Source organism: Apodemus sylvaticus, chromosome 9 (assembly GCF_947179515.1).
Source record: "Apodemus sylvaticus chromosome 9, mApoSyl1.1, whole genome shotgun sequence".
Classification (NCBI taxonomy): Eukaryota; Metazoa; Chordata; class Mammalia; order Rodentia; family Muridae; genus Apodemus; species Apodemus sylvaticus.
In genome coordinates, this window is record NC_067480.1 from 109026690 (window position 1) to 109051448 (window position 24759).

General features: G+C 45.7%; 1 protein-coding gene across 2 annotated transcripts in view; it reads left to right on the forward strand.

The window, feature by feature from the left end:
• Positions 1-24759, forward strand: part of Npas2 (neuronal PAS domain protein 2) — a 184506-nt gene that overhangs the window by 155158 nt on the left and 4589 nt on the right. Inside the window, exons 14-19 of one of the 2 annotated variants that reach the window (XM_052193327.1) lie at positions 694-803; positions 1943-2044; positions 4230-4376; positions 10100-10303; positions 12841-13031; positions 13307-13399. In XM_052193327.1, coding sequence (XP_052049287.1) covers positions 694-803; positions 1943-2044; positions 4230-4376; positions 10100-10303; positions 12841-13031; positions 13307-13399 — 847 coding nt within the window. The remainder of the gene's footprint in view (positions 1-693; positions 804-1942; positions 2045-4229; positions 4377-10099; positions 10304-12840; positions 13032-13306; positions 13400-24759) is intronic. The other variant, XM_052193328.1, reaches the window with a different exon arrangement.

Here is a 24759-nt window from a genome sequence, read left to right on the forward strand (position 1 = left end):
CCATGGACGGGTGAGGCTGGGGACCATCAGACCAAGAGAACAGAGTCCCAGAGTCCCAGAATGAGTTGGGTCAGACCATCTGTACCCAGAATGCACAGGGTGTAAAAAGACAAAACAAAACAAAAACACCATGACCAAAAAGACCACTGGGAGGAGAGGGTTTATTTCCTCTTACAGTGGTAGTGTGTCATCCAGGGACGTCAGGGCGGGAACTCAAAGCAGCGTCTGATGCAGAAGCCATAAAGGAGTCCTGCTTGCTGGTTTGTTCCTCGTGGCTTGCTCAGTCTGCCATCCAGAACCACCAGCCCAGGGGTGGCCCCACCCATACAACATCATCAATCAAGAAAATATACCACAGGTTTACCCATAGGCCAATCTGGTGGGGACATTTTCTCAATTGATGTTCCCTCTTCTAAAATCACTCTAGCCTGTGTCAAGTTGACATAAGAGCTAGCCAGTACACTGTTCCCTGTCTGTGTCCTCAGCATTACAGAGTGTGTGACACTCAGGTCAGATAGGTGAGGTGTTTGATTACGATGGCTTGCATGTCCCCTGCCTGCTTCCACACTGGGCATTCATGGTTTGGCTTAACTTCTGCATAAGAAATCTCAACCTCGGCCTTTGTCCTTTCTTTTGCTGAGGTATCTGGGAAGTATTTGTGAGTCAGAAGAATCATTCCTTGTTTTCTTACAGCCACTCCAACCAAGCTGATGGCTGAGAACAGCACCACAGCTTTGCCAAGACCCGCCACCCTACCCCAGGAGTTACCAGTGCAGGGGCTCAATCAGGCAGCCACAATGCAGGTATGTGTGGGATCCCCATCCTCTCGGCAGGGGGTGCTGCCTCGTGATGTGGGCTGACTGACAGCCATGGGAACACACTGAGTCTTTCCGGGAAGTAGGTTTTCCTTCAGGATGGAGGTGACCAGATGGTGGGCAGGGAGGACAGATATTGCAGGCAGGGAAGTCATGGCATTTGCCTAGCAGCTAATTTTAGACATTTTACCACAAAATGAGCATGGGCATGTACTTACAGAATACAGAATTCAAATGATTTTCAGAATAGAACTTGGTGCTTCAATCATCAGGGGTGTGTCTCCTGAGCCTCTGGAGGCCCTCCTGCTTAAATCTCATTTCATCCGTGGCTGCGAAGCCTGGTGTCAGGCTATGCTGTTGATGCATGCCAAACCTCTCCATAACACCATAGAGTGGTGGCCCTGTACACAAAGTCGTCAACAGACCATATTTTGTCATGGATGGTGGCCTGCTGTGCTTCTGTCTCCCCACGCTGTGCAGGGGACACAGCTTGAAGAGGCCATGAGCACCTAGCTGGTGAGCCTACAGCTGGCATTTCCCATAGCACACCTCCTCCCTGCTGTCTCTCCCCTCCCCATCCCACTCCCACTGCTATCCTGGGTGATGCTTTCTGTGCTAAGTGCTTTTTATAGTCCCCAGGGACTAGGCACCTATGAGGATGACATCAGAAGAGTCTTCTTACTAATCTCCTAAAAACACTTAATAGCCCAGGAAACTAGCGATTGTCCTCTCTCATATCCCAACATCCACCCAAGTGACCAGGAAATAGTCAATGACAACGTCTCAGAATGAGTACCTTGAGAATGGAGTCTATCTAGTGCGAGGCAGCAGGAGGAAGGAGCACAGGCAGACAGCAGCCGCCTCACCTAGCGCACATTGTGGTAGGAGACGTGCACTCTCAGAACATCCGGAACTGGCTCAAGAGCCGCATGGAACTTCCACCAGCCACGAGTAGCTCTTAACTACGTGTCTTGCGCAGGAATCAGTGCAGCCAGGAAACAGAGGTCTTGGACTTTCTGAAAGTCTTCATCCTGGGATCTGCAGCTGGACCACCCTACCTGCAGAGAGCCCAGCGCAGAGCAGCGCAGAAGCAGCTGTTTAACAAAGGTCCTATGCTCTCTCCCCAGGCTCCTCTGCATTCCCCATCCTCCTGCGACCTCACAAAGCAGCTCCTGCCTCAGACCCTGCCTCAGACCAGCTTGCAGGGTTCACCTGCTCCAGTGACACAGGTGAGTCAGAGGCGGGACAGAGGGACAGATGTCTTCTGAGCTTCTGAATCTTCTCACACTGGTGTATATTGCACATGCATTTATCAACTGAGGACCTAGGTGGGGCATTTTACTGCAAAGTCAACAGGAGACATGTTACAATGTATCTATCATGCCTGTCCTCAACAGGAGACATGTTACAATGTATCTATCATGCCTGTCCTCAACAGGAGACATGCTACAATGTATCTATCATGCCTGTCCTCAACAGGAGACATGCTACAATGTATCTATCATGCCTGTCCTCAACAGGAGACATGTTACAATTTATCATTCCTGTCCTCAACAGCCGCTCACATCCTCTCCCACTTCATGCTCTTTCCTCAAGGTCTGACATTCATCTTCAGAGTCATCTTTGTCTATCACTGTATTTGTCTGTATTCCTTTTCATTTTCAGTGACTCCAAATTTTAGGAAAGGATCTAAAAGCTATTAATCTGATACTACAAATATCACCGTCATGTAAAAAAAAAAAAAAAAAAAAAAAAGAGTGCATTACATCTCTGCTGAGTGATTCCTTACTAGTTTCGACAACACTCTGAGGGGTCATTTGGGCCAGCTCAGGAGCAAGGCACTGGGATACAGGGAAGCTGGTTACACAGCCCTCACTTGTAGTTTGCATAGTCCAAGGAAAAAGCAGGCAGATAACTAGATAAACCACCCTTGCAGGATCACTTCCTGGGTGAGGTATTACTTGAGTTGGCCCTGAAAAATGTCTAGGAAATTGGTAATGAGTATACAATGGAAAGACCCAAATGTGCATTTGAGGAGACCCACTGGCACAGGCCAAGGGCCTGAGCATTGGACTCTGGTCACAGGGAGGATTCCAGAGATTCACTTGTATCTGCTGTTGAGCCCAGAACTCTGACTTCAGCTCCTTCCTGGGCATTTAGCATTGTCCCAATCCCTGGCCCCAAATTATACCTGGATCCCAGATGGTGGCTCACCAGCTCCTCATCCTCCTCTCAACACTCTCTCTCTCTCTCTCTCTCTCTCTCTCTCTCTCTCTCTCTCTCTCTCTCTCTTTCTCTCTCTCTCTTTCTCTCCAGATCGGAGATGGCTGATAGGAACATTTTAGAACATATGCCCTCGTAGAAGTGGTCTCGGATGCTTTCCTGGAATAAGAAAGACGCGTGTTAGCATATGTTTCTTGCGAGCGTCTGGCTTGAGCAGTGATATCAAAGCTGTTCAGCCAGTCTCCTAATTAAAATAGTCCATCTTTATCCTCATGGGGGAAGAAATCAGAATAGTGGTTTTCCTTTTCAAGTCCTTGAGACACATTTTGCAGGAAATTAGTGATTTGTTTCAATCCAAGGGCACAAGAAATGAGAATCCCTTTCACTTCTAGGCCTTGTATCTAAAAAGAAGAAGAAGAAGAAAATGTTCATAATACCTAATAGTAGAGAATTCTAATTTTTCATGTCTTGAAATGTACTTAATAATAATTGTTCTTGGTCTGTGGTATGCTCTATACCTGATAACAACTGCATTTCTTTAAGATTTATTTTTTTATGTTTGTGTGTGTGTATGCATGTGTGTGTATGCATGTGTGTGTGGTGTGTGTGTGTGTTTACTGTGTGCATGTAAGTGCCTGCAGGGGCTGCGGAGTATCAGATACCTTGGAGACAAAGTTAAGAGATAGTTGTGAGCTACACATGGGTTCTGGGAACTGAACCAAGGTCCTCTGTCAGTGGCGCTCTCCTCACTGAGCTATTCTCTCCAGCCCTGACTGATGTGTTCTTTAAGAAATGGCTTATGTTATGGGGACTCTCTGCCAGTGTCAAACTTGAGGTGGAAATCAGGTAGTGATTGTGTCCTTCCCCATAATTCTGTGCTGCTTGAGCCTGTGAGACAGACAGTGATCTGGGGGGGGGGGGGAGGGGGAGAGGCAGGGGTAAGGAGACCTTGATAGATCCAGGCTCACTAGGAGAACATCAGGATCCAATTTAAGGTGACAGAGGGGCTTGCTGTCATTATTAGCACAAGGAATGCTGGCTAGACACCTTATCACTTCAGAGCTGAACAGTGGTTTTCTCAGAGATTCTGACAGCAGTGGTCAAGGGACAGGAAAGGGTGTTTAAGACTGATCTGAATGGCTGGCTGAAATAACTCTTTGATTTGATTATTTTGTTAACTTCCTTTTGAAGTTTTCAGCTCAATTCAGCATGTTCCAGACCATTAAAGACCAGCTGGAGCAGAGGACACGGATCCTGCAGGCCAACATTCGGTGGCAGCAAGAAGAGCTTCAGAAGATCCAGGAACAGCTCTGCCTGGTCCAGGACTCCAACGTCCAGGTAGTGTGCCCGTGCAGGCTGGCCTCTGTTCTCCTTAGAACCCACTCCCGTTCAGTCGGGACTCCACCCCCCAGTCCCTATGTACTGCCTCGTAGAACCCAGTATGCTTAGGAAGTATGCAGACATTCCTATAGACAAATCACATGAAACACATCCACTAGGTGCCAAACTTGCAATTCCTACCTGTCATTTCTGTAGGGACATTTCTGTTTCCTGTCCCTCCCAAATTTCCTCTCATGAAATGATCATCTGGCTCCCCTGCCTAGATGTGCCCTTGGTCCTGCATTCCAATTCTTAGTACCTCAGTAGCTAGGTTTTATATTACCAGGTCAGGGCACTGGCAGAGGGAGATGCTGATAGCTCTGCTCTGTTGCTCCTGACGACGGGGAGATGTGAAGCTATGTCCCTGCTCTGCAGCCCAAGGAAGCAACAGGGGAAGCTGGGCTGTCACCTGCCTGCCACACCCATTGGTAGAACTCAGTGAGCTCACTCTCTCTGACAGCTGTGAGATGCACCATGAACCCAGATTCATTTCTTGGAATCCTCTTAAGAGTCATTTGTTTGGGGTTTGGGTTTTTGCCAGGGTCATCATATACACTGGATCTATATCAAAGATATGTGTGTTACATGGATTCCCCAAGCCCTGGAGTTTTGCATAGCTTACTTCAGGACCGTTTAACTTCATGAGTGTGTTCTCCATGCCCAACCTTTGGATGCACATGTCACTGCAGCTAACCTCCAATCTTCCTTCAGAGCCCAAGCATTTGCAGCCACCCTAGGCAAGTCAGAGGAGCAGAAAAGACACCTCAAGGGCTGCAGAGATGGCTCAGCGGTTAAGAGCACTGACTGTTCCTCCAGAGGTCCTGAGTTCAATTCCCAGCAAGCATATGATGGCTCACGGCCATCTGTAATGGGATCTGGTGCCCTCTTCTGGTGTGTCTGAAGAGAGCAATGGTGATGTACTCTCTTCAGCGTTCTGCTCAGCTCTGCTGAGAGGTGCAGGGGAACCTCGATGCCGCCTGCTGATCCTGTCCTTCCTGGCCCTGCAAAGCATGCTTTCCAGGCGGGACAACCTAAGGCGTACCCAAGCAGAAGCCCAGGCGCCCCTTTTTCATTCCTATAAGCATTGCTCGGCAATCCCTACTCACGTCCTCCTGCGCGTTCCCTGCTGCGGTGACATCCCTGCTTGGACACGGTAGACGCTGCAGCAGTTGCATGAAATTAAAAGCATGGTCGCCAAGCTGTCAAATTCCCAAACCGCCACTGTTGTCACTCTTCCCAAAGCGTGCTATGTTTTTCCTCACAGATTCGTAACCCAGGCGGTAGCTTTGAACTTGTCTCATTTCGATTACTTCGATGGAATTTTTATACTAACAAGGGAGGAGGGGTGAGGAACTGAAGCAGAGAGTGCTAAAAAGCAAAGTAGGCGTCTGAACATCCTCCAGCGTGGCAAAGCTTTCTGCTTCCTGCCTGCGCCACACCACAGCGAGATTTTAAAATAACAGGCAATAATGCTATCGTTTTTTGCTCCCAGGTGTAAAGAATGTGCTATGTCCCCATCAGGGGCACATTTGTAAACCCCCAACACATGGGTGTATGCTGAAGTACCTATGTATCTGAGTTCTTCAAACAGCCATGGCAACCCAGCCCTCCTGTGTGTGCCTTCCCTGTGGAAATCAAGTGTTCTAGCGCACCCTACCTCCATCCCCCGTACATCCCGGACCCTATGGTCTGTGCCTCTCTGTGACTAAGCAAGCCCTTCAGTTTTCACACTTCCCCATGAAGCCAGGCTCTCCGGTGCTCACGTCCCTATGCAGCATAAGATCTCCAGTGCACACCTCCCTTGCAGAGTCCATGCCCCGGCCTGTGCTAATGAGCTCTTTTAAAGTTAGGCTAGGAGGAAGTTCTCTGGGATATTTGATGTTTGCTCCCCGGCGAAGGTGAAAGATGCACACAGCCAAGCTGTGCTGAGGCACTCCAGTCAGGAGGAAGTGGTCTCCTTAGGGTGCGTCCTCTTTACAGGATCCAAGCCCTCAATGCACACCTCCCCATGGGTTCCAAGTTCTCTCCGTACAGCTGCCTTTAGATGCCACACCCTCCGCATACAGCTCCCCTGCGCATGCCAAGCCTTTGGGTGCACAGCTCCGCTGCAGATGCTAAACCCCCTGGTGCACAGCTCCGCTGCAGATGCTAAACCCCCTGGTGCACAGCTCCCCTGTGGATGCTAAGCCTTATCTGTGTTTGTTTATTCCTTTGCACTTATCTTCAAAGTGGAATTTTCCAAAAAGAACACGGAGCTCCACAGACAACCAATCCAGAGCGCATCTCCTCCCCGCAGACGGGCTCCTTGTTTTTCACGAGACTTAAATACATTCTAAAAACTCCTACCAAAATGTGATTCTTGCTCAAAAAAAACTGATTCAACTGTAAAAATTAAGCAAGTGGAAATTACCCTAGCCTCCCCAGCCCTCCCCCAGCCTTCCCCCCTCCCCACACACCACCAGAGAGGGAAGACAAGAAATAAGAATGGTGGATTGGCAATGATGTCATACCATACGGGATGTCTTTGTAGTGGCTCCACATTAGTGGCTTCTATATGCCCTGTAATGACACCGATGATTTAACATACTTTCCTCCCCACTTGTTTTGCGGGACTGTCCCATTTTCTTTTGGTGTGTTCTCTTTGGTGACCTTTTGAAGTCAGCCTTTGAGAAATCCTTCTCTGTTGGTAAAACCAGAGGCACAGACATGTGCGCCCAGATGCAAACCAGGCTCGCCTACCCAGCCAGGGTTATTTACTGCAGTTCAGTGGAATTACTTCATTGGACTCCCAGGTGAAGGTGTGCTGACGTCCTCCAGCCAAGAGAAAGTGGACGCATGCTTTTTTAAGCAACTGCGCCCTCTGCTGGTTATTCAAATGAATGCCTTTAAGGGCATCTGCAACAGTAGCAAATTAACATGTTCCGATGACTGGCTCTTTGAGACATCCAGCATTCTAGCCAAACAGCCAGCCAGCTAGCTGTCCAGATATGTATACCTCACTCGCTGAAGCACTGGGAAGGCGGGAAGATAAAGAGAACAGGTCTTTTTATTCCTTAAAGGACACACACAAATGGGACAGCATAACATACCACACCACTAGCTCCATGACAGGAGCAGAGATGGTTTGTGCAAGAAGTTTCATTTTCTGATTTGTCTGAGTGTTTCTCCATGTGCTCCTTTAGCAGATCTCTGTACGCCCAGTCAAAGAGTGATGAACTCTTTCTCTCACTTTAAGAACAATGTTATAGGACTGGAGAGATGGCTCAGCAGTTAGGAGCACTGACTGCCCTTCCAAAGGTCCTGAGTTCAATTTCCAGCAACCACATAGCAGCTCACAACCATCTATAATGGGGTCTGATGCCCTCTTCTACTATAAAATAATCAAGAGCCTTTATTTCACACCAGTAGCCTTCTGGGTTGGAATGAGGTATGAAAGGTTGTTGGAGTAAATGGGATATCCCATCAAACTCCGCCACACGGCCTCCTGCTGCAAACCCCACCACACAGCCCCCTGCTGCAAACCCCACAACACGGCCCCCTGCTGACCTTGGGATCACCAGCACGTGGCCCAGCTTTATCTGTGAACAGAACGTGGGGCGAGCGGGCCTCTGGGTGCTCCTCCCAGTACGTGCAGGGTGCAGGTTCACCCCTGTCTCTCCACATGGCCTATGGCACTCTGGGAATACGAGCCTAGGGCGGCAGGCAAATGGTCGTTCTGCCCTGGTTCAGGAACTGCAACTAAATGCTACCATATGCTACAAAGGAAGAACCTCCGTCCCCGAAGACTGCACAGCTGGAACTTAGAATGAATGGGTCAGGTACAGCAGGAGTCATAATAGAGATTAGCAGCGCATATTTTCAATACCCAAGAGTTTTGGCTAAAGGAAATGTTTGCGTGCTTTTGCTTAAGTTATTACTAAGATTATTAAAGTTGTTCCATCAACATTTTGACTCAATTTGTAAATCATATTTTTTTTTACTTGCAACACTAATTAGGTCTTAAGACAGCACTTGGTGTGTTTGACTTGGTTCATTTTCTATTTAAGCCACATCCAATTAATTTATATGTTGAACAAACTGTGAATAGTCCACATTAACTACCAAAGCCAATACCAATGTAATATTTCAAAATCTGAAGCTTTCAGACACCCTGTGTACTCAAGTCAGAAAACTTAAAAGTTGGAAAAAAACAAAAACCAGTCTAAGCACTTAACTTTTGGGGGGGGTTGGATTTTTTTTTCCGAGACAGGGTTTCTCTGTTTAGCCCTGACTGTCCTAGAACTCACTCTGTAGACCAGGCTGGCCTCAAACTCAGAAATCTGCCTGCCTCTGCCTCCCAGAGTGCTGGAATTACAGGTGTGCACTGCTGTCACCACCGCCTGGCTAGCACTTAACTTTTTTAAATGAAACTTAGCAGCACTTCATTGTCCAATGAGACTGATTCCAGAATCTCCAGAGATACTAAAATATACAGAATTCAAGACCTTTTTATAATACAGCATGGCATTGCACAAAATAAGTCGAGTCTCCCTGTGTTCTTTAAACCAAATGTGTCCAAATCCACAGCCTATACTGTGAATTCTCAAGGTCAACACAGCGTTGTTTTGGAGGAGTGTTTTGTAACTTGATTGCATGGTTTTTGAACTCTATAGATCCTGTCCCCCTGACACACAAAATAACAGGCCACCATTAGTAGATGCCTTTACGTGGCCTAAGACAATTTGTTTTTGTCCAGTATGACCCAGATACACTAAAAGGTTGGATGCTTCTGCTTTGAATCGTCTCTAGATTGTTTGTACACTCCAACAGTGTGTGTGCTATGTAAGTACTTAGTATAATACATATGTTTAGGAAATATTGACAAAACACAATCTACAGTTAGTTCAGACAGAAGGAATTCTCTCCCAAGTGGTTTTGATCTGAGGTTGGATGAGTCTAGAGATGGGATAAAACCTGGATATAAGGATCGACTTTGTGTGGTAGGAACTGTTTGAACTAAATCAGAATCCTCACGAATATTTCAGCATTTTCTTGAACTAATAAGGTGTCACAGCCCTAACTGTCTAAGACAGCTTATGTAACAAATCATGGTTATAAAACAAAGTGTGACTTTAAGGCGTGTGGGTGATACATCATTCTCTGCTCTTATTTTTCTATCGGGAAGGCTGAGTCACCTTCTCAACAGAAGCAGGGCTGTCCCATCTCTTCAAGGTCCAGGTTGAAATTGCCTAAAAGCACTATGGGCACAAGCCCTGGTCACTAGGCAGAGATTTCAGGTTGGGCATAAGACCCAGTCCCACTCTGAGTATAACATGAGTCGCACTGTGCCTCACCACCATTAGGATACGGATCATTCCATTCCTAGGATACGTCTCCTCTTCCTTCTAATGTGACACAGGTGAGCCAGCTTGGACTTTGGAAGGCTATCAGCCTGTGCAAAGATTTGGTCAGACTGAAGTCACCTAACTGTGGCCCTCGGGGAGGCAGAGACAATGTCTTTCTGGCCCAGCCACTATATCTAGCATGCTGGCCCATGCAGGCAGCAGCAGAGGCACACACCTTCTGCTGCTGGGCCCGGGGAATTGTTTTAGGTGTATCAAGGATGCCAGGCGTTTTCCCTCCTCCCTGGGAGGAAGCCAACAATGGTGCTTACTTCACAGGCGTTTCTCTTCTGTCCTTAGATGTTTCTGCAGCAGCCAGCTGTGTCTCTGAGCTTCAGCAGTGCACAGCGACCAGCAGCTCACCAGCAGCTGCAGCAAAGGCCCGCGCCAGCTGCACCGCCTCAGCCCCAGCTAGTAGTCAACACTCCCCTGCAGGGGCAGATCACGCCCACCCAAGTCACAAACCAGCACCTGCTCAGAGAATCGAATGTGATAGCTGCCCAGGTACTGTACCCACTTCCGCTTCCTGTCCTTCCCGCTAGGATAGACACGCTCTTGCAGCTAAGGAAAGAATACCGTGGCGGGTTTTTTATTTCATTATATTGTAAAGCCATTTCAAAGGCTCAAGTTGTATTCACTACTGCACTTTGTATGGGAGAAGCGGCGCTGATGGTTACACGGTCCCACGCACCTGCGCCCTTTTCCTGTAGCCATGTGAACGAACCCTGTTCCTTGTCCCTTGCCCGGGGACAATCTTCACAACCCTCCTCTAGTAGCCATTGCCACTCAGTACAAACCACCAGGGTCAGTTCGACCAGGTTTCTAGTGATAAATGACACTCGAATGCATTCGAGCAAAGCAAAGTCCTAAGCCCCTGCTTCTGGGAGATCGTAGCACGGCCGGCAGATCAGATCGCTGCCTCTACAACAGCCACACAGCTCTCTCCCTGGGCTCTGCTCCCTGGGAGCATCAGTGAAAAAAGGTGGTGTAGACTGCACCATGCTCCTCATCAGTACAGAACCCGGGAAGTGGGCCCTCTAGTGGACAGATAAGTAAAAGCATCCTCCAGATGCACGGGGATGGCGTGAACCCACTCTTAGCCTAAAACTTGCATTAAATGGTAGAGCGTTTACACAAGATGTGCGTGCTCCTATATAATTCATTCACTTCCTCATTTAGTGATGCCGGGGCTCAGACTCAGAACCTCTCCCATGCTGTGGAAGCACTGTACCATGGTGCTGCACTCCAGACCCCTTAACATTTTAATTCATTTTAGATGTTTGTTTATTTTATGTGTAGGGGTGTTTTACCTGCACGCATGTCTGTGCGCTATGTGCCTGGTGCCCACAGAAGCCACGAGAGGCTATCAGATACCCTGGACATGGATTTTCAGGTGGTTGTAAGCTACCATCTAAGTGCTGGGAATTGAACCTGGGTCCTCCGAAGAACAGCCACTGCTCTTAAAGGCTGAGTCATCTCTCCAGCCCCCTAGATGATTATAACACCCAATACTGCACCAGTGCTGTGGAAATAGTTGTCATCTAGAGATGATGAGGACAGCCGTGTGTGATCAATATCCATGTGATAGTTTTCTTTTTTGTTTTTTTAGATTTATTTATTTATTATATATAAGTACACTGTAGCTATCTTCAGACACACCAGAAAAGCATGTCAGATCTCATTGTGGATGGTTGTGAGCCACCATGTGATTGCTGGAATTCGAACTCAGGACCTTCGGAAGAGCAGTTAGTGCTCTTAACTGCTGAGCCATCTCTCCAGCCCCCATGTGTGATATTTTTCAAATACTCTTATTGGTTATTGAAATGACAAATCCATGTAGAAGGAAGCTTAGTCCATCTTTATTCAAATTAAGAGTTTTGCCTAAAAACACAGCCTTTTAATTTGACAGGGTCATCCAAGCAAAATAAACATCCAAAGGCTGGAAATACCCTCGGGGGGCTCTGGAAAAGCTAACTGGGACAGAGTTAATTCAGATACCAAAAGATGTTGTAAAAGCCAAAATTGAAAGCCTTGAGGTGTCAAAATAGGGGTGGCCAGCACAGAGAGAACCACGAATGAGAAAGAAAACCCTCGGCTGTTCTCTGTTCTCTGGGGAGAACAGAGAAAAAGATGTGTGCACATTGGAGAGTGTCAGAGGGTGGCATGGGAATGACGTGCAGATGAGTTGAAGGTTTAAGATGATCAGAAGAGGTCTCCCTGAGAGGACTGTATCTCAGCAAAGCCCACAGTGGGTGTTGAGAGTCAGCTGGATCCGCATCAAGTAGAAGAACATAGCGCAAAGATTGGCCGGCGCATGCAAAGGTCCTGAGGCAGACAGGCCCAGCGAGGAGCAGAAACAGCAAAGAGCTCTTTGTTTCCGAAGTAACATTTGTGAGGAGAAAATAATAATCCTAGTTCAATGAATGGCTCAGTTCTGCTGAGAGCCTGGCACTGCCCGTGAAATTTTAAGAATCTTCAAGGTGGTTACAATCCAACGGAGAAGATATTCAAAATAGAAACAATTCACTGCACAGTTGGTGGGTCCTAACTCAGAGGAACGAGTCAGCAGATGAGAATTCTATGTGGTTTCCTAAGAGATGGTATGAGTTGTCTCTCTCTCTCTCTCTCTCTCTCTCTCTCTCTCTCTCTGTCTGTCTCTCTGTCTTTACTCTCTGCTTTGTCTCTGTCTCTGTTTCTCTCTGCCTCTGTTTCTGTCTCTCTGTCTCTTCTCTATCTCTCTGTCTGTCTCTCTATCTCTGTCTCTGTCTCTCCCCTCTCTCTGTCTCTCTCTGTCTCTCTGTCTGTCTCTTCTATTTCTGTCTCTGTCTCTCTGTCTCTCCTCTCTCTATCTCTCTGTCTGTCTCTCTGTCTCTGTCTGTCTCTCCCCCTCTCCCCTCTCTCTGTCTCTCTCTGTCTCTCTGTCTGTCTCTTCTATCTCTGTCTCTGTCTGTCTCTCTGTCTCTCCTCTCTTTCTGCTCTGCTCTCTGTCTCTCTGTCTTTCTCTTTCTCCCCGACACCTCTTTCATTAAATTATGTTCCAGGGTCCAAAGCCAATGAGAAGCTCCCAGCTGCTGCCTGCCAGCAGCCGTTCACTGAGCAGCCTGCCACCCGAGTTCAGCAGTACAGCTTCCGTGCTCCCACCCGGCCTGAGCCTCACCACGGTTGCTCCCACGCCTCAGGATGCCAGCCAGTGCCAGCCCAGCCCTGACTTCGGCCATGATCGGCAGCTCAGGTGTGAAGTCAAGACTTACAGTGCTTGGCTTGATTATGCCACCTTACACATTTCAAAGAGCCTAGAGAATGGTGCCGCCCACAGTGGGCTGGCCCTTCCTGCGGTGATTAGGACAAGTCTCCCCCGAGACATGCCCACAGGCCAACACCGTATAGACAGCCCCTCATTGAGACTGTCTCCCAGGTGATTCTAGATTGCATCAAGGTGACAGTGAAAACTGGCCATCTTGAGTGCTGACTACAATGTCTTTTCTCTCTCTCTTTCTCCGGTCAAAGGCTGTTGCTGAGTCAGCCCATCCAGCCTATGATGCCTGGGTCCTGTGATGCCAGGCAGCCCTCAGAAGTCAGCAGGACTGGTCGGCAAGTCAAGTAGGTGGGAGTGGGGTGGACACCTGGGTAGAATAGTCCAAGCCTGGCCTTTTCATTTTCATAAGACAATGCTCCAGGAGCTGATGTTCCTGACAATATAGTACTCCAAGCTTTCTCATTCACTGTGGATGTTCTACAAAAACCCAGGGTCAAGCCTTCAGAAGCACTTTCCTTTCACCAATGCCCATGTAAATACACAAAACTTGGCATCTCCTCTTCCGCACTCCAAACGGGAGCTAAAGGAAATAGTGACAGCTCTTAGGTGGCAGCCATCCTTGGACTTTTAAAAAACATAGATCCCAAAGCCCTCGTCTGAGCTGAGTGCCCCTGACCCTTTCGCCCTCCTTGGAGCTCTCTCCCTTCAGCTGGTTCTGTACAACCAAGCCCTGGGGGCTTCCCTGCCTCATGCCTCTGGCACTGTAGCCCAAGACCAGGAGAAGCGGCAAAAGTGACCTCCTCCCTCATTTCCGGCTCAGGGCATTTGCTGTTGTTATAACTGAACATCACCAGCAGGGCAATCTATGAAGGTTTTCTGCGCCTCCTGGTTCCACATCATGGGAAAACCAGACAGATGGCGCTGCCATCTGTCCAGCATCTGGTGAGGTCCTTCTTGCTGCATCATGACACGGGGGCAGTGTTCAGACTGAGTTCTCCTATTCTTCTTATAAAGCCATTCATGTCCTCATAGGGACACCACCCTAATGACCTCATCCAGTCCTGATTTGTCCAAAAGCCCCACCCAAAAATACCATAAACAAGGAACTTGGAAGCTTAGGTTGCCGTCCACGCGGGCTTTAGTGAGCACACTCGAGCCAGAGTATCCCCCATCTCTCTTCCTCCTATCCTTACTGAGGAGCAGATATGCTCAGCTGTCTAATTAGTATCATTTAAATGCTGCAAAAAAGTAGGCTTTAAAAAAAAAATAGCCTCTGGGTTTCTATTTCCCTCCTCTTTCAAGACAGGATCCTCCTGCCTTGGCCTTAGCCTGCTGGGTTGTCTGTTGTGTTCTACCACACCCAGCCTTTAGAAGGGAGGCTATCACATGACTCTTATTTGTGCTCGCTAACGAGCCTGCCATGCAGAGCCTCCCAGGACCGTCTGGAGAAGTCTTTCTCTGCCTTCTGCACCCGTAGCAGCATAACCAAGCCGTTCTGAAGCTCATGGGAGAACTTACGATGATTTCCTTTCCTCCCAACAAAAATTCCATAGCTTAAAGCTGCTTCCCCTCTTCCCTTCAGGCAGTGGAAAGTCTGGGCTTTAAGAGGATCAGGTCCAGAAGGCCACATAGTACCTGTGGCAGAGCCAGGGGGCAACGGCTCCAGAGCTCAAACTCCCTTGGCTCAGAGTCAAGATGACTGGCTGGCCCTGCCGGGGCCTCCCTTCAGCCTACAGATAACTGGGCTCGCCCCCTTTGGCCTGTGTTTGGGAACAGCCACAGTCACGCATCCTGTGGGAAGCCATCTTTAAAATCCCCTGCCTCTGTTCTCAATTAGGCAAGTGGGTTTAGATCTTGGATTTAAATTTTGCTTGTTCTTCCTAAATGTTCCAAGTAAGTGGAAAGAACGATGCCTGTTACCTCAGTTTCCAGAGATGCTAATCCTGCTATGCATGAGGCAAAACCCACAATGTTTTCCCCACCAGCTGCTGTAACTGCCATTTTTGGTCAAACCAATCATTGCTACCCTACTGTCTCTTCCAGACATGACCTAACAGCTCTGTTCTCCAGGGGCTATCAAGATCTGCCTCTCATATACACAGAGAGGTCTCTGTGGGGGAAGTCTGGAAGCCCCAAAGCCGGTTACAGATGACCTCATCTAGGGAAATGTCATCACTAAACACCAAACCAAGAAGGGAATTCCCTGTGGTGTCTTTGAACATCATCCTGCTCTTCCAGACTTTCCCATAAAGACCATCTGTCTTAATGAGGGTCTTACTGCTGTGAACAGATACCATGACCAAGGCAACTCTTATAAGGACAACATTTCACTGGGGCTGGCTTATAGGCTCAGAGGCTCAGTCAATCATCATTAAGGCGGGAATATGGCAGCCTCCAGACAGGCATGGTGCAAAAAGAGCTGAGAATTCTACATCTTCATCTGAAGACTGCTAGGAGAATACTAACTTCCAGACAGCTAGGATGAGGATCTTAAAGCCCACACCCACAGTGATACACCCACTCCAAAAAGACCACACCTACTCCAGCAGGGCCACACCTTCTAATAATGCCACCCCCTGGGCCAAGCATATACTACCCACCACACCATCTGTGGCTCCTGGATAATAGTCCATGGTCACCACCATCTTGTTATGTTGTTACTTTATTGTGATACAATATACATAATGCAACATTTGTCATCAACACATAATACATAACATCTGCTATCATAACCACTGAAACGTACAGTTCAGCTGTATCCAGTGCATCTGAGGTGGTGCCCATCCATCTATCTCCAGAGCTCATCTCCCTAGACTGAAAGTGTACCCCAGCTCCAGCCCCTCCCCCAACAGCTCCCGAAAGTCACCATCCCTCTCTCCGCCTTTCCATGACTTTGACTATTTGGGCACCTTGTACAGTGTTTGCCCTTTGGTGTCTTCAGGTTTCCCTCCTAGCCCGTGGCAATTCTAGGCGGTATTGTGTTCCACTGTGCGTGTGTGTTCGTCAGTGGACACTTGACTTCATTCTGCCTTCTGGCTATTATTGTGATTAATATTTCTATGGGATTGCAAATTCCGATTTGAGTGCATACATTTACTTCTTTTGAATATATAACCAGAAGTGGAATGGCTGGATCATATGGAATTCTATTTTTATTTGTCTTGATTTTTTTTGTTGACATATGAATTAATGGGACATATATGTGTTGTTATTCCTTCTCCAGGCCACTTCTGGCCTGTCCTCCATCCACACCCTCTTGCTGGTTCATGTCCACTCCTCCAAGTAGGTTCTGCAGAGAAACTGTTTAGAATCATACAATCCCATTTATCTATTCTGGGGCTATTCCCTGTGGTCCTATGGTCCCTTTCAGACAGTACTTGTTCATGCCTGCATCTTTAAATGTTTTCCTCCCATACCCATGGCTCCAGTGCTCCTGATTGCAATCTTTGATCAGTTTTGAATTGATTTTACTCAAGGTGAAGGATATGAATCTAGTTCCTTCCTCTACTTGTGAAAAAAAAAACTTTAGTTTGCCAGAAGTATGTTTTGAAGATGCTTCCCTTCGTCCAGTGTATATTTTGTGACACATTTGTTGACAATTTGGTTGGCTTAGTTGTGTGTGTTTATATCTGTCTCCTATGTTTCCTTTGCTCCACGTGTTTCTCTGCCGGTAAAATGCTGCTGCCTGTCACTCTGGCACTGTAGTGTACTCTGAGCTCAGGTTTTGTGGTGCTTCCTCGATGACTTTTCTAGTAGGGACTACTATGGCTATTTGGGGTCTCTTGTATTTTATATTAATTTTTGGACTTTCTCACTATTTCTATAAAAGACAACACTGGAGTTTTTAATGTGGTTGTGTTGAATCCGTAGATCGGTTTTGGTCATTTAGCCAATATAACAATGTTATCTTTTCATATTTTCCCATGAGTATGGGAGGATTTCTTTTTTTCTTCTATATCTTCTTTGATTTCTTTCTTCAATATCTTAACATTTCCATGGTAGATGTTTCTCAGCTTCTTAACCAATTTTATCACTAGTCATTTTCAATTATTTTATCTAAGTATTTATTTATTAATTCATTCATTTTGTATAATTACACTGTAGCTGTCTTCAGACACACCAAAAGAGGGCATCAGATCTCATTACAGATGGTTATGAGTCATATGTGGTTGCTGGGATTTGAAATCATGACCTCTGGAAGAGCGGTCAATGCTCTTAACTGCTGAACCATCTCTCCAGCCCCTTACGTAAGTGTTTTAAAGTTATGAATGGGATTCTTCTCTGATTTCTTTCTTGACAAACACATTCTTGGCATGTAAAAGAGTGCTCACGTTTGTTTATTGGTTTTGTGTGTTTTACTTTGCTGACCATATTTCTCATATCTGAAAGTTTTCTGGTAGAATCTTTATACAATTGTATCATCTGCACATAGAGATAATTTCACTTCTACTTTCCTATTTATATCCCTTTAGTTTCTTATTTCCCCGGCAGGACTTCAAACACTTGGTTGAATGAAAGTGTTAACCCTTGTCTCATTTCTTATTTGGGGGAAAATCCTTTCCATTCTTTCTATACAGCATAATGTTGGCAGTAAGCTTTCCATATAACCTTTATTAAATTATGCTATAAGCCTTTAATTCCTAACTTCTTCATGAAGTAATGATGAACTTTCTCAAAAGGCCTTTTTGTCTCTATTAAAAAGAGTATGTTGGGGGCTAGAGATATGGCTCAGAGGTTAAGAGTACTGTCTGCTCCTCCGGAGGTCCTGAGTTCAATTCCCAGCACCCAGCCAGGCGGTGGTGGCACATGCCTATAATCCCAGTACTCTGGGAGGCAGAGGCAGGAGGATTTCTGAGTTCAAGGCCAGTCTGGTCTACAGAGTGAGCTTCAGGACAGCCAGAGCTATACAGAGAAACCCTGTCTCGAAGAAAACAAATCCAAAAAATTAAAAATTAAAAATTAAAAAATTAAAAAAAAAAATCCCAGCAACCACAATCATCTATAATGAGATCTGGTGCCCTCTTCTGGCCTACAGGCACACATGCAGACAGAACACTGCATACCTAATAAATAAATCTTTTTTTAAAGAGCATGTAATTTTTGTCCTTTAGTATACTTGTGTGTTGTATTACATTTATTGATTTGTCTAAGTAGAACCACTCTTGGTCACGGTATATGATCTTCTCAATGTGTTCTTGAATCAGTTCACAAGAATGTTATTGAGAATATATAATCTGTATTTATCAGAGCAATTAGCCCACAGTTCTTTCTCTGTCTGTCTACACCCACCTCTCTCTCCTTCTCCCTCCCCCCCCATTTGCGTGTGTGTGTGTGTGTGTGTGTGTGTGTGTGTGTGTGTGTGTGTGTGAGAGAGAGAGAGAGAGAGAGAGAGAGAGAGAGAGAGAGAATCTGAGATCTGGTTTAGTATTAGGTAGTACTGGCTTCCTAGACTGAACTTAGAGTAACGTTCCTTCCCTTTGCATTCTTATGAAACAGTTGAAGAGCATTGACTATCTGCTCTCCTCTAAAGACTGGTCAAGGACAGCAGTGAAGACACTTGTTCCTGGGACTTCCTTCATTAGGGTGCTGGTAATGGCTGCTTTGGTCTTGTTGGTGGCTGTGGATCTATCTGTATTGTTTATATACTCTTGAGTTAATTTTGGTAGGCCATATTCATGGAGGAGTCTTTTTCTTCTAGATTTTCCCAGGGTGGTAGGCATGATCCTCTGAATTTAATTTAAGTCTATTTTAACACTCCTAACACCCCTTTCATCTCTAACTTAGGTTCTCTCTCTCTCTCTCTCTCTCTCTCTCTCTCTCTCATCTTTTTTTTTTTTTTTCCGTTTTTGGTTTTTGGTTTTTGGTTTTTTGAGTCAGAATTTCTCTGTATAGCCCTGGCTGTCCTGGAACTCACTCTGTAGACCAGGGTGGCCTCAAACTCAGAAATCCGCCTGCCTCTGCCTCTCATGTGCTGGGATTAAAGGCTGGCATTAAATCCCTGCCCGGCTTTCTCTCATCAATCTCGTTCATCATTTTAAAGAGCCTACTTCGTGTTCACTGGTCCTAGGTTCTTTTAGTTTCCATTGCAGCGTAAGGTTCTGCCCTTGTCTTGATTACCTCTTGCCACCTCCTGCTTCCAGTTTTGGCTTGTTCTTGGTTTTCTAAGACATCGACGTGCATCAGTAGGGTATTCACTTGAAATCTGTAGATTTTTAATGTCATCGCTCATAGCCATGAACCTTCCTCTCAGAGTGACCTTACTGACACCTCAAAGCTTGGTGAGACTGGCTTTTACTCTGATTTGATTATGGGATGTTTCCCTCTCCTCTCTTCAGCAACCCAGCCACCAATCATTCATGAGTATTTTATTCAGCCTCTAAGTGTTTGTCATTCCTAGAGAGTCTGTTGCTATTGATTGATAGATTTTTTCCCTAATGGTCTTTTAAAAACTAGAAATTGTTCTAATTATTTTGCATTTGTTAGGACCTGCTCGATGACCTAAAATGCATTCTGTTTTAAAGACGGTCTCATAAGCTCCAGAGAAATATATGAATACCACATATGTTGGATAACATGGTTTGTCTATGATATGGTGTTTTGGGCTTTGGGCTTGCTCATTTGTTTTGGGCTAGGTCTCATTATGTAGCCCTGGTTGGCCTAGAACTCTTAAGATCTACCTGCCTCTGCCTCCCAAGTGCTATGATTAAAAGCTTACCCACCATAACCAGCCCATGATGTAGTTTTTAAGATGTGTGTGTGTGTATGTATGTGTGTATTTAAGGTGTGTGTGTGTCTGTCTGTCTGTCTGTCTATGTGTCTGTGTGTGATAGTGTATCCCACCTGTCCACAGTGCCTGCAGAGGCCAGAAGAGGGCATCAGATCCCCTGAATTCTTTGATCTGTAGTAGCAGGCATTTGGGAGGTACTCGTGGGTGTTGGGAAACTGACTAGGGTCCTCTGGAATAGCAGCAACATCTGTCTCCAGCCTGTGTAGTTTAATCGTAGAACTTCTCCATTGGTTTTTAGCTTAAATGGCCTGTCTGAAGATGGAAATGAAGTGCTGAGGCCACCCATTATTACTGCCAACCTTTAGCGCCCCCTAGTGTTTGTTTCATGGAATTGGGAGTCCCAGCATTTGGTGCTGTATTTATGACTATGATGTCTTCTTAATAATTGTTCCCTTTGTTAATACACGTGATCTTTCTAGTTCTTCTCATTTTGATTTGAAGACTCTGGCTTTCAGGGCAGCTGCAGCAGCTTGTTTTCAGGTCTTCCACGCTATCCAGATCAGCTCCTTCTACGCTCAGCCTTGCATGTCTGGGCTAGAGCTAGAGAGGTATATCTATCTGTCAGACTCGACAAATTGGATATTTTTTGTCGTTCCCCCCCCCCAGCAGCTAATCCATATTTCATTGTTGGTGGTGAGTTGAGACCATTTACATTTAAGGCTGTTCTCAAGAGATGTTTACTAATTCCTGGAACCTTGGTTGTTTCTGTTTGGCTGGATTATTGTTTGTTTGTTTTCTTTCCTTAATATTAAGTTTTGCTGACTTGCTTTGATGAACATGACCGACTCCTTGACGCTCCTGCATTCATCTGCTCCTCTCAGAAAATCTATCCTTTCATTTGCTAAGTCCGTCTGTCTGTCTTCTCTCCTGCCTGCCAGAATTCCTTCAGTGTCTTTTGCAGTGCTGTCTCAGATGTTGTGATGGTTGGCTTTAAGTACCTATTTGATGCATTCGAAAACAACCTTAGAAAATTGTCTCAGTGAGGAATTGTCTACCTTGGCTTGGCCTGGAGGCATGTTTGTGGGAGACAGTTGTATTAATTGATGTGAGAAGACCATGCCCATTCTGGGTCCTGAACTGTGTGAGAGTAGGAAAATCCAGTTAGGCCCAGCAAGCACACAGCTAAACATACATGCATATATTTCTTTGCACTCTGAGCTGTGGATATACGTGACCAGCGTCCCATGTTCCTGCCACTTGACCCCATTAAGTGCTGGACTACAACCTGGAATTCTCAACTGATAAATCCTTCCTCCTCATGCTTTTTGGTTAGTATATGTTATCATAGCAACAGAATTCAAGCCAGTGTGGTAGTCACCTCCCTCTTAGTATTTTTTTAAATATGTATTTATTTTATGTGTACAAGTATGTATACAATATACAAGTATACCATAGCTGTCTTCAGACACATCAGAAAATGACATCGAATCTCATAACATATGGTTGTGAGCCACCATGTGGTTGCTGGGAATTGAACTCAGGACCTCTAGAAAAGCAGTCAGTGCTCTTAACTCTCCAGCCCTGGTATAGTAATCATGAATCTCCTCAGTTTGTCTTTACCTTGAAATGGCCTTAAATATCCATCAATGTAAAAAGAATTTAGGAATGTTGGTTGAGAGATATTCAGTTTAAGGACTTTGTCCCCTGTCCTCATGTCTATCTGTGGTTCTGAATAACCCCTACATTCAGGTTATCTATTTCTCTGTCTAGATTGGGGGACTTTTCTGCTGTAATCCCACAATCTAGATTCTCCAGGTCTGTGTCTTTGTCTCAGCTGCTTCTGCCCTGGATTCATAGGTGTGCTCTGACAATCACTCACAGACCTCGCGACACAGGGTCACCTTGTCCTGCTTCATTTTCCTCTACGGAAGTTTGAATGAGTACCTTCCCACCCCGTCCCCCATCCTGACCATGTTTCTTGGTTCAGCGCGCTGGTTCCTGCCCACACCCTAAACTGACCTCATCTGTTTGTTTGTATTTTCTTTGGATCTTTTAAAAACTTTTGTCAGTTTTTGTTAGACAGCTCTTCAGCTGGTGCTTTACTTACTTTGGTAGCTTTAAATCAATAGGATGTGTCTTTGTGTTTTCCAAACTTTCTAAGGGACAAGCCTCCAGGAAGAGCGGAGCAGCTGCTCTGTGTGTGAGTCTCACCCTGCTTTTTCATGCTATTGCACTGTGAATTTGTGTCTCTTGGGATGTAGATCTCCTGGCTTTATTCAGAGCAGGCAGATAATAATAAATATTATAATGCTTAAAATTACAATATTATAATTGTAGAATATGATATATTATATTATGATATGATAGTTATATTATGATAACTATATAGTATATGATAATTATATTATTATATAATATATTATATAATAATATCATGTTTATTACATTATATATTAAGTAATATGTAATAGTATATATAAATATATTAAAATATTTAAGATATTAAAATATTTTATTGATATAATATATTTTATATGGTATAAATATATAATATATAAAATATATTAAAATAATTAAATAATATTACTTAGTGTATAATATATTATTTATTAAATATATCATATTTATCTATTGATTACATATTATTATATATTGTATGTAATAATATAGTATATAATAATTACATATTTAAAATATAAATATTATATTACATATTAAATAATATATGATACAATAAATAATATATTAAATAAAAATAAACAGCCTGCTCTTTTAAAAATTATTTTCTTTTTTTTGTTTTGCTTTCAATTTTATGTGCATGAGTGTTTTGCTTGCACATATACCGTATTTGTGTCTGCTGCCTAAGAAGCCCGGAAGAGGGAGTCAGGTCCCCTAGAACTAGAGTTACAGATGGTTGTGAGTCACCATATAGGTGCTCAGAATCAAACCCAGGTCCTCTGGAAGAGCAGACAATGCTCTTAGCCACTGACCTATCTCTCCATAGTCTTTTTAAAACGTATGTATTGTTCTGTGCGTGTGCACACACACTATACATGCCCAGGTGCCTGCAGAGCCAGAAGAGAGATCGCATTCCTGATAGCCAGAATCTCAGGCAGCTGATCCCTTGGGTGTGGATGCTGGAAACTGAACTCAGGTCCTCTAGAAAAACAGCAAGCTTTCCTGACTACTGACTGTCTCTCCGGCCCCAGGAAGTCCACTCTTAAGGGTTCAATCCCTGTATGACTTAAAGAGGAGAAATCCCACTTCTGTAATGGCAATATCGCCAGACTACAAATGGTTTTAAAATCGGTTGATCCCTAGGTGGGCAGTGGTGGCGCACACCTTTAATCCCAGCACTTGGAGCCAGAGGCAGGTAGATTTCTGAGTTTGAAGCCAGCTTGGTCTACAGAGTGAGTTCCAGGACAGCCCAGGGCTACACAGAGAAAACCTGTGGAGGTGGGGGGGAATCAGTTGATCCCACTAATACATCTACAAACATCATAAAACAGAAAATTTTACAAAGCAGAATAGAACGTTTTCTGAAGTTAAAAAATGATTTGCAGCAAAACTGGAAATCGTAAATGAGTGAGATAAAGGAAGGAGACTGAGGATGGGGGGCAAGGAGAAAATAGAGGGCAGGGGTGTGGCAAGTGAAGGAAGTGAATGAGAGGTGGAGGGAGGAGTGGGGAAGGCGCTGTGGGGGTGGTGACTGGGAGGAGAGGGGGGCCATCTCTTGGGATATAAAGTGAATAAATAAATTAAAGAAAAATCCACCCAGTATCAATTTTAAAAAAAGCACAAAAGAGAAAGGGGAGGGGCAGGGGAGGGGAGGGAGAGGACCTTCTTCTTGTGTCCTCAAGAACAAGAAACTGCCATCTGTGCACATGTTCGTGAAGGCGGAGGAGGCGAGCTTGTGTGTTCCTGAGCTCAACAAGTGTCCAAGATTCACCAAGGTGGCCCCACTTTAGAACTTTCTCTTCTTCATGGACTGGGGGCGGGCAGGGGGGAGGGGGAGGGGGTCTCTGTTCTCCACACTGAGCTTTGCGTCCTCACAAGGTTTTCCAGATTGTACCTCTCAGGGAAGGCTACTGTTCTGTTGGGGAGGAGTCTCCCAAGTATATTAAGAATCAGGAGACGAACAACAACAAAAAAACAAAATCAGAAAAGCAAAACAAAGAAAACAGGCCAGCCTGGTCTACAGAGTGAGTCCCAGGACATCCAGAGATACCGAGAAACCCTGTCTCGAAAAGCCAAATAAAAAAGAATCAGGAGGGATGCCTCTGTAGATGTCAAGGATTCCACGCAGCCATGGAGTTGCGTCTGCAGCGGTGAAGAGCCATCAGGGCCCTTCTCTTCAACCCCAGGGTCCTTCTTGGTAGATAAGACCTGCCCTGCCCTCAGAGGGCAGGGCTGCCACACCCCATGCTCTTCACTGCCTGAGTCTCTGCCCCACTGCCATTTCAGCTCATTAGCACCTGACCTCTCTTGTTCTCCATAACTGCCTTCCCAGTCTCTCTCTGGACCCGGGCCTATGGGAGGTTAAATTCGGGCTCCCTGATTGTGGATTTCCCATTGAGGTGGGGGGGATCCTCCAAGAGGACCTCAGTTTGGTCCCAAGATGGGACCCAGCCCCTGCTCTCTGAGTCATACAGAGATGGACATCCTCTTCACTGCTGAATGCTTCACTGGAGGAATCACAATCTCACCAGAACGTGTAACCGGATCTGCAGCTCTGGAGAGCTGTGGGCTTGTACCAAGGGCAGGATTTGCAGTCTCTTTCCAGGACAGCCCCCATTATCAGCTTTAGGGTGGGGTTTGCACTTCCCCATGGTCTACCACAGAGCCGTGCTGTTTCAACTTGGCTTAGTTTCCAGTGTGTCTCCTGCCTCTTCCCCCACATTCTTCAGCTGTCCCGACACTGCCTGTGAATTTCTAAAGCTCTTTCTTAGGAGTCTCTTCTCCCTCACCAGGTCACAC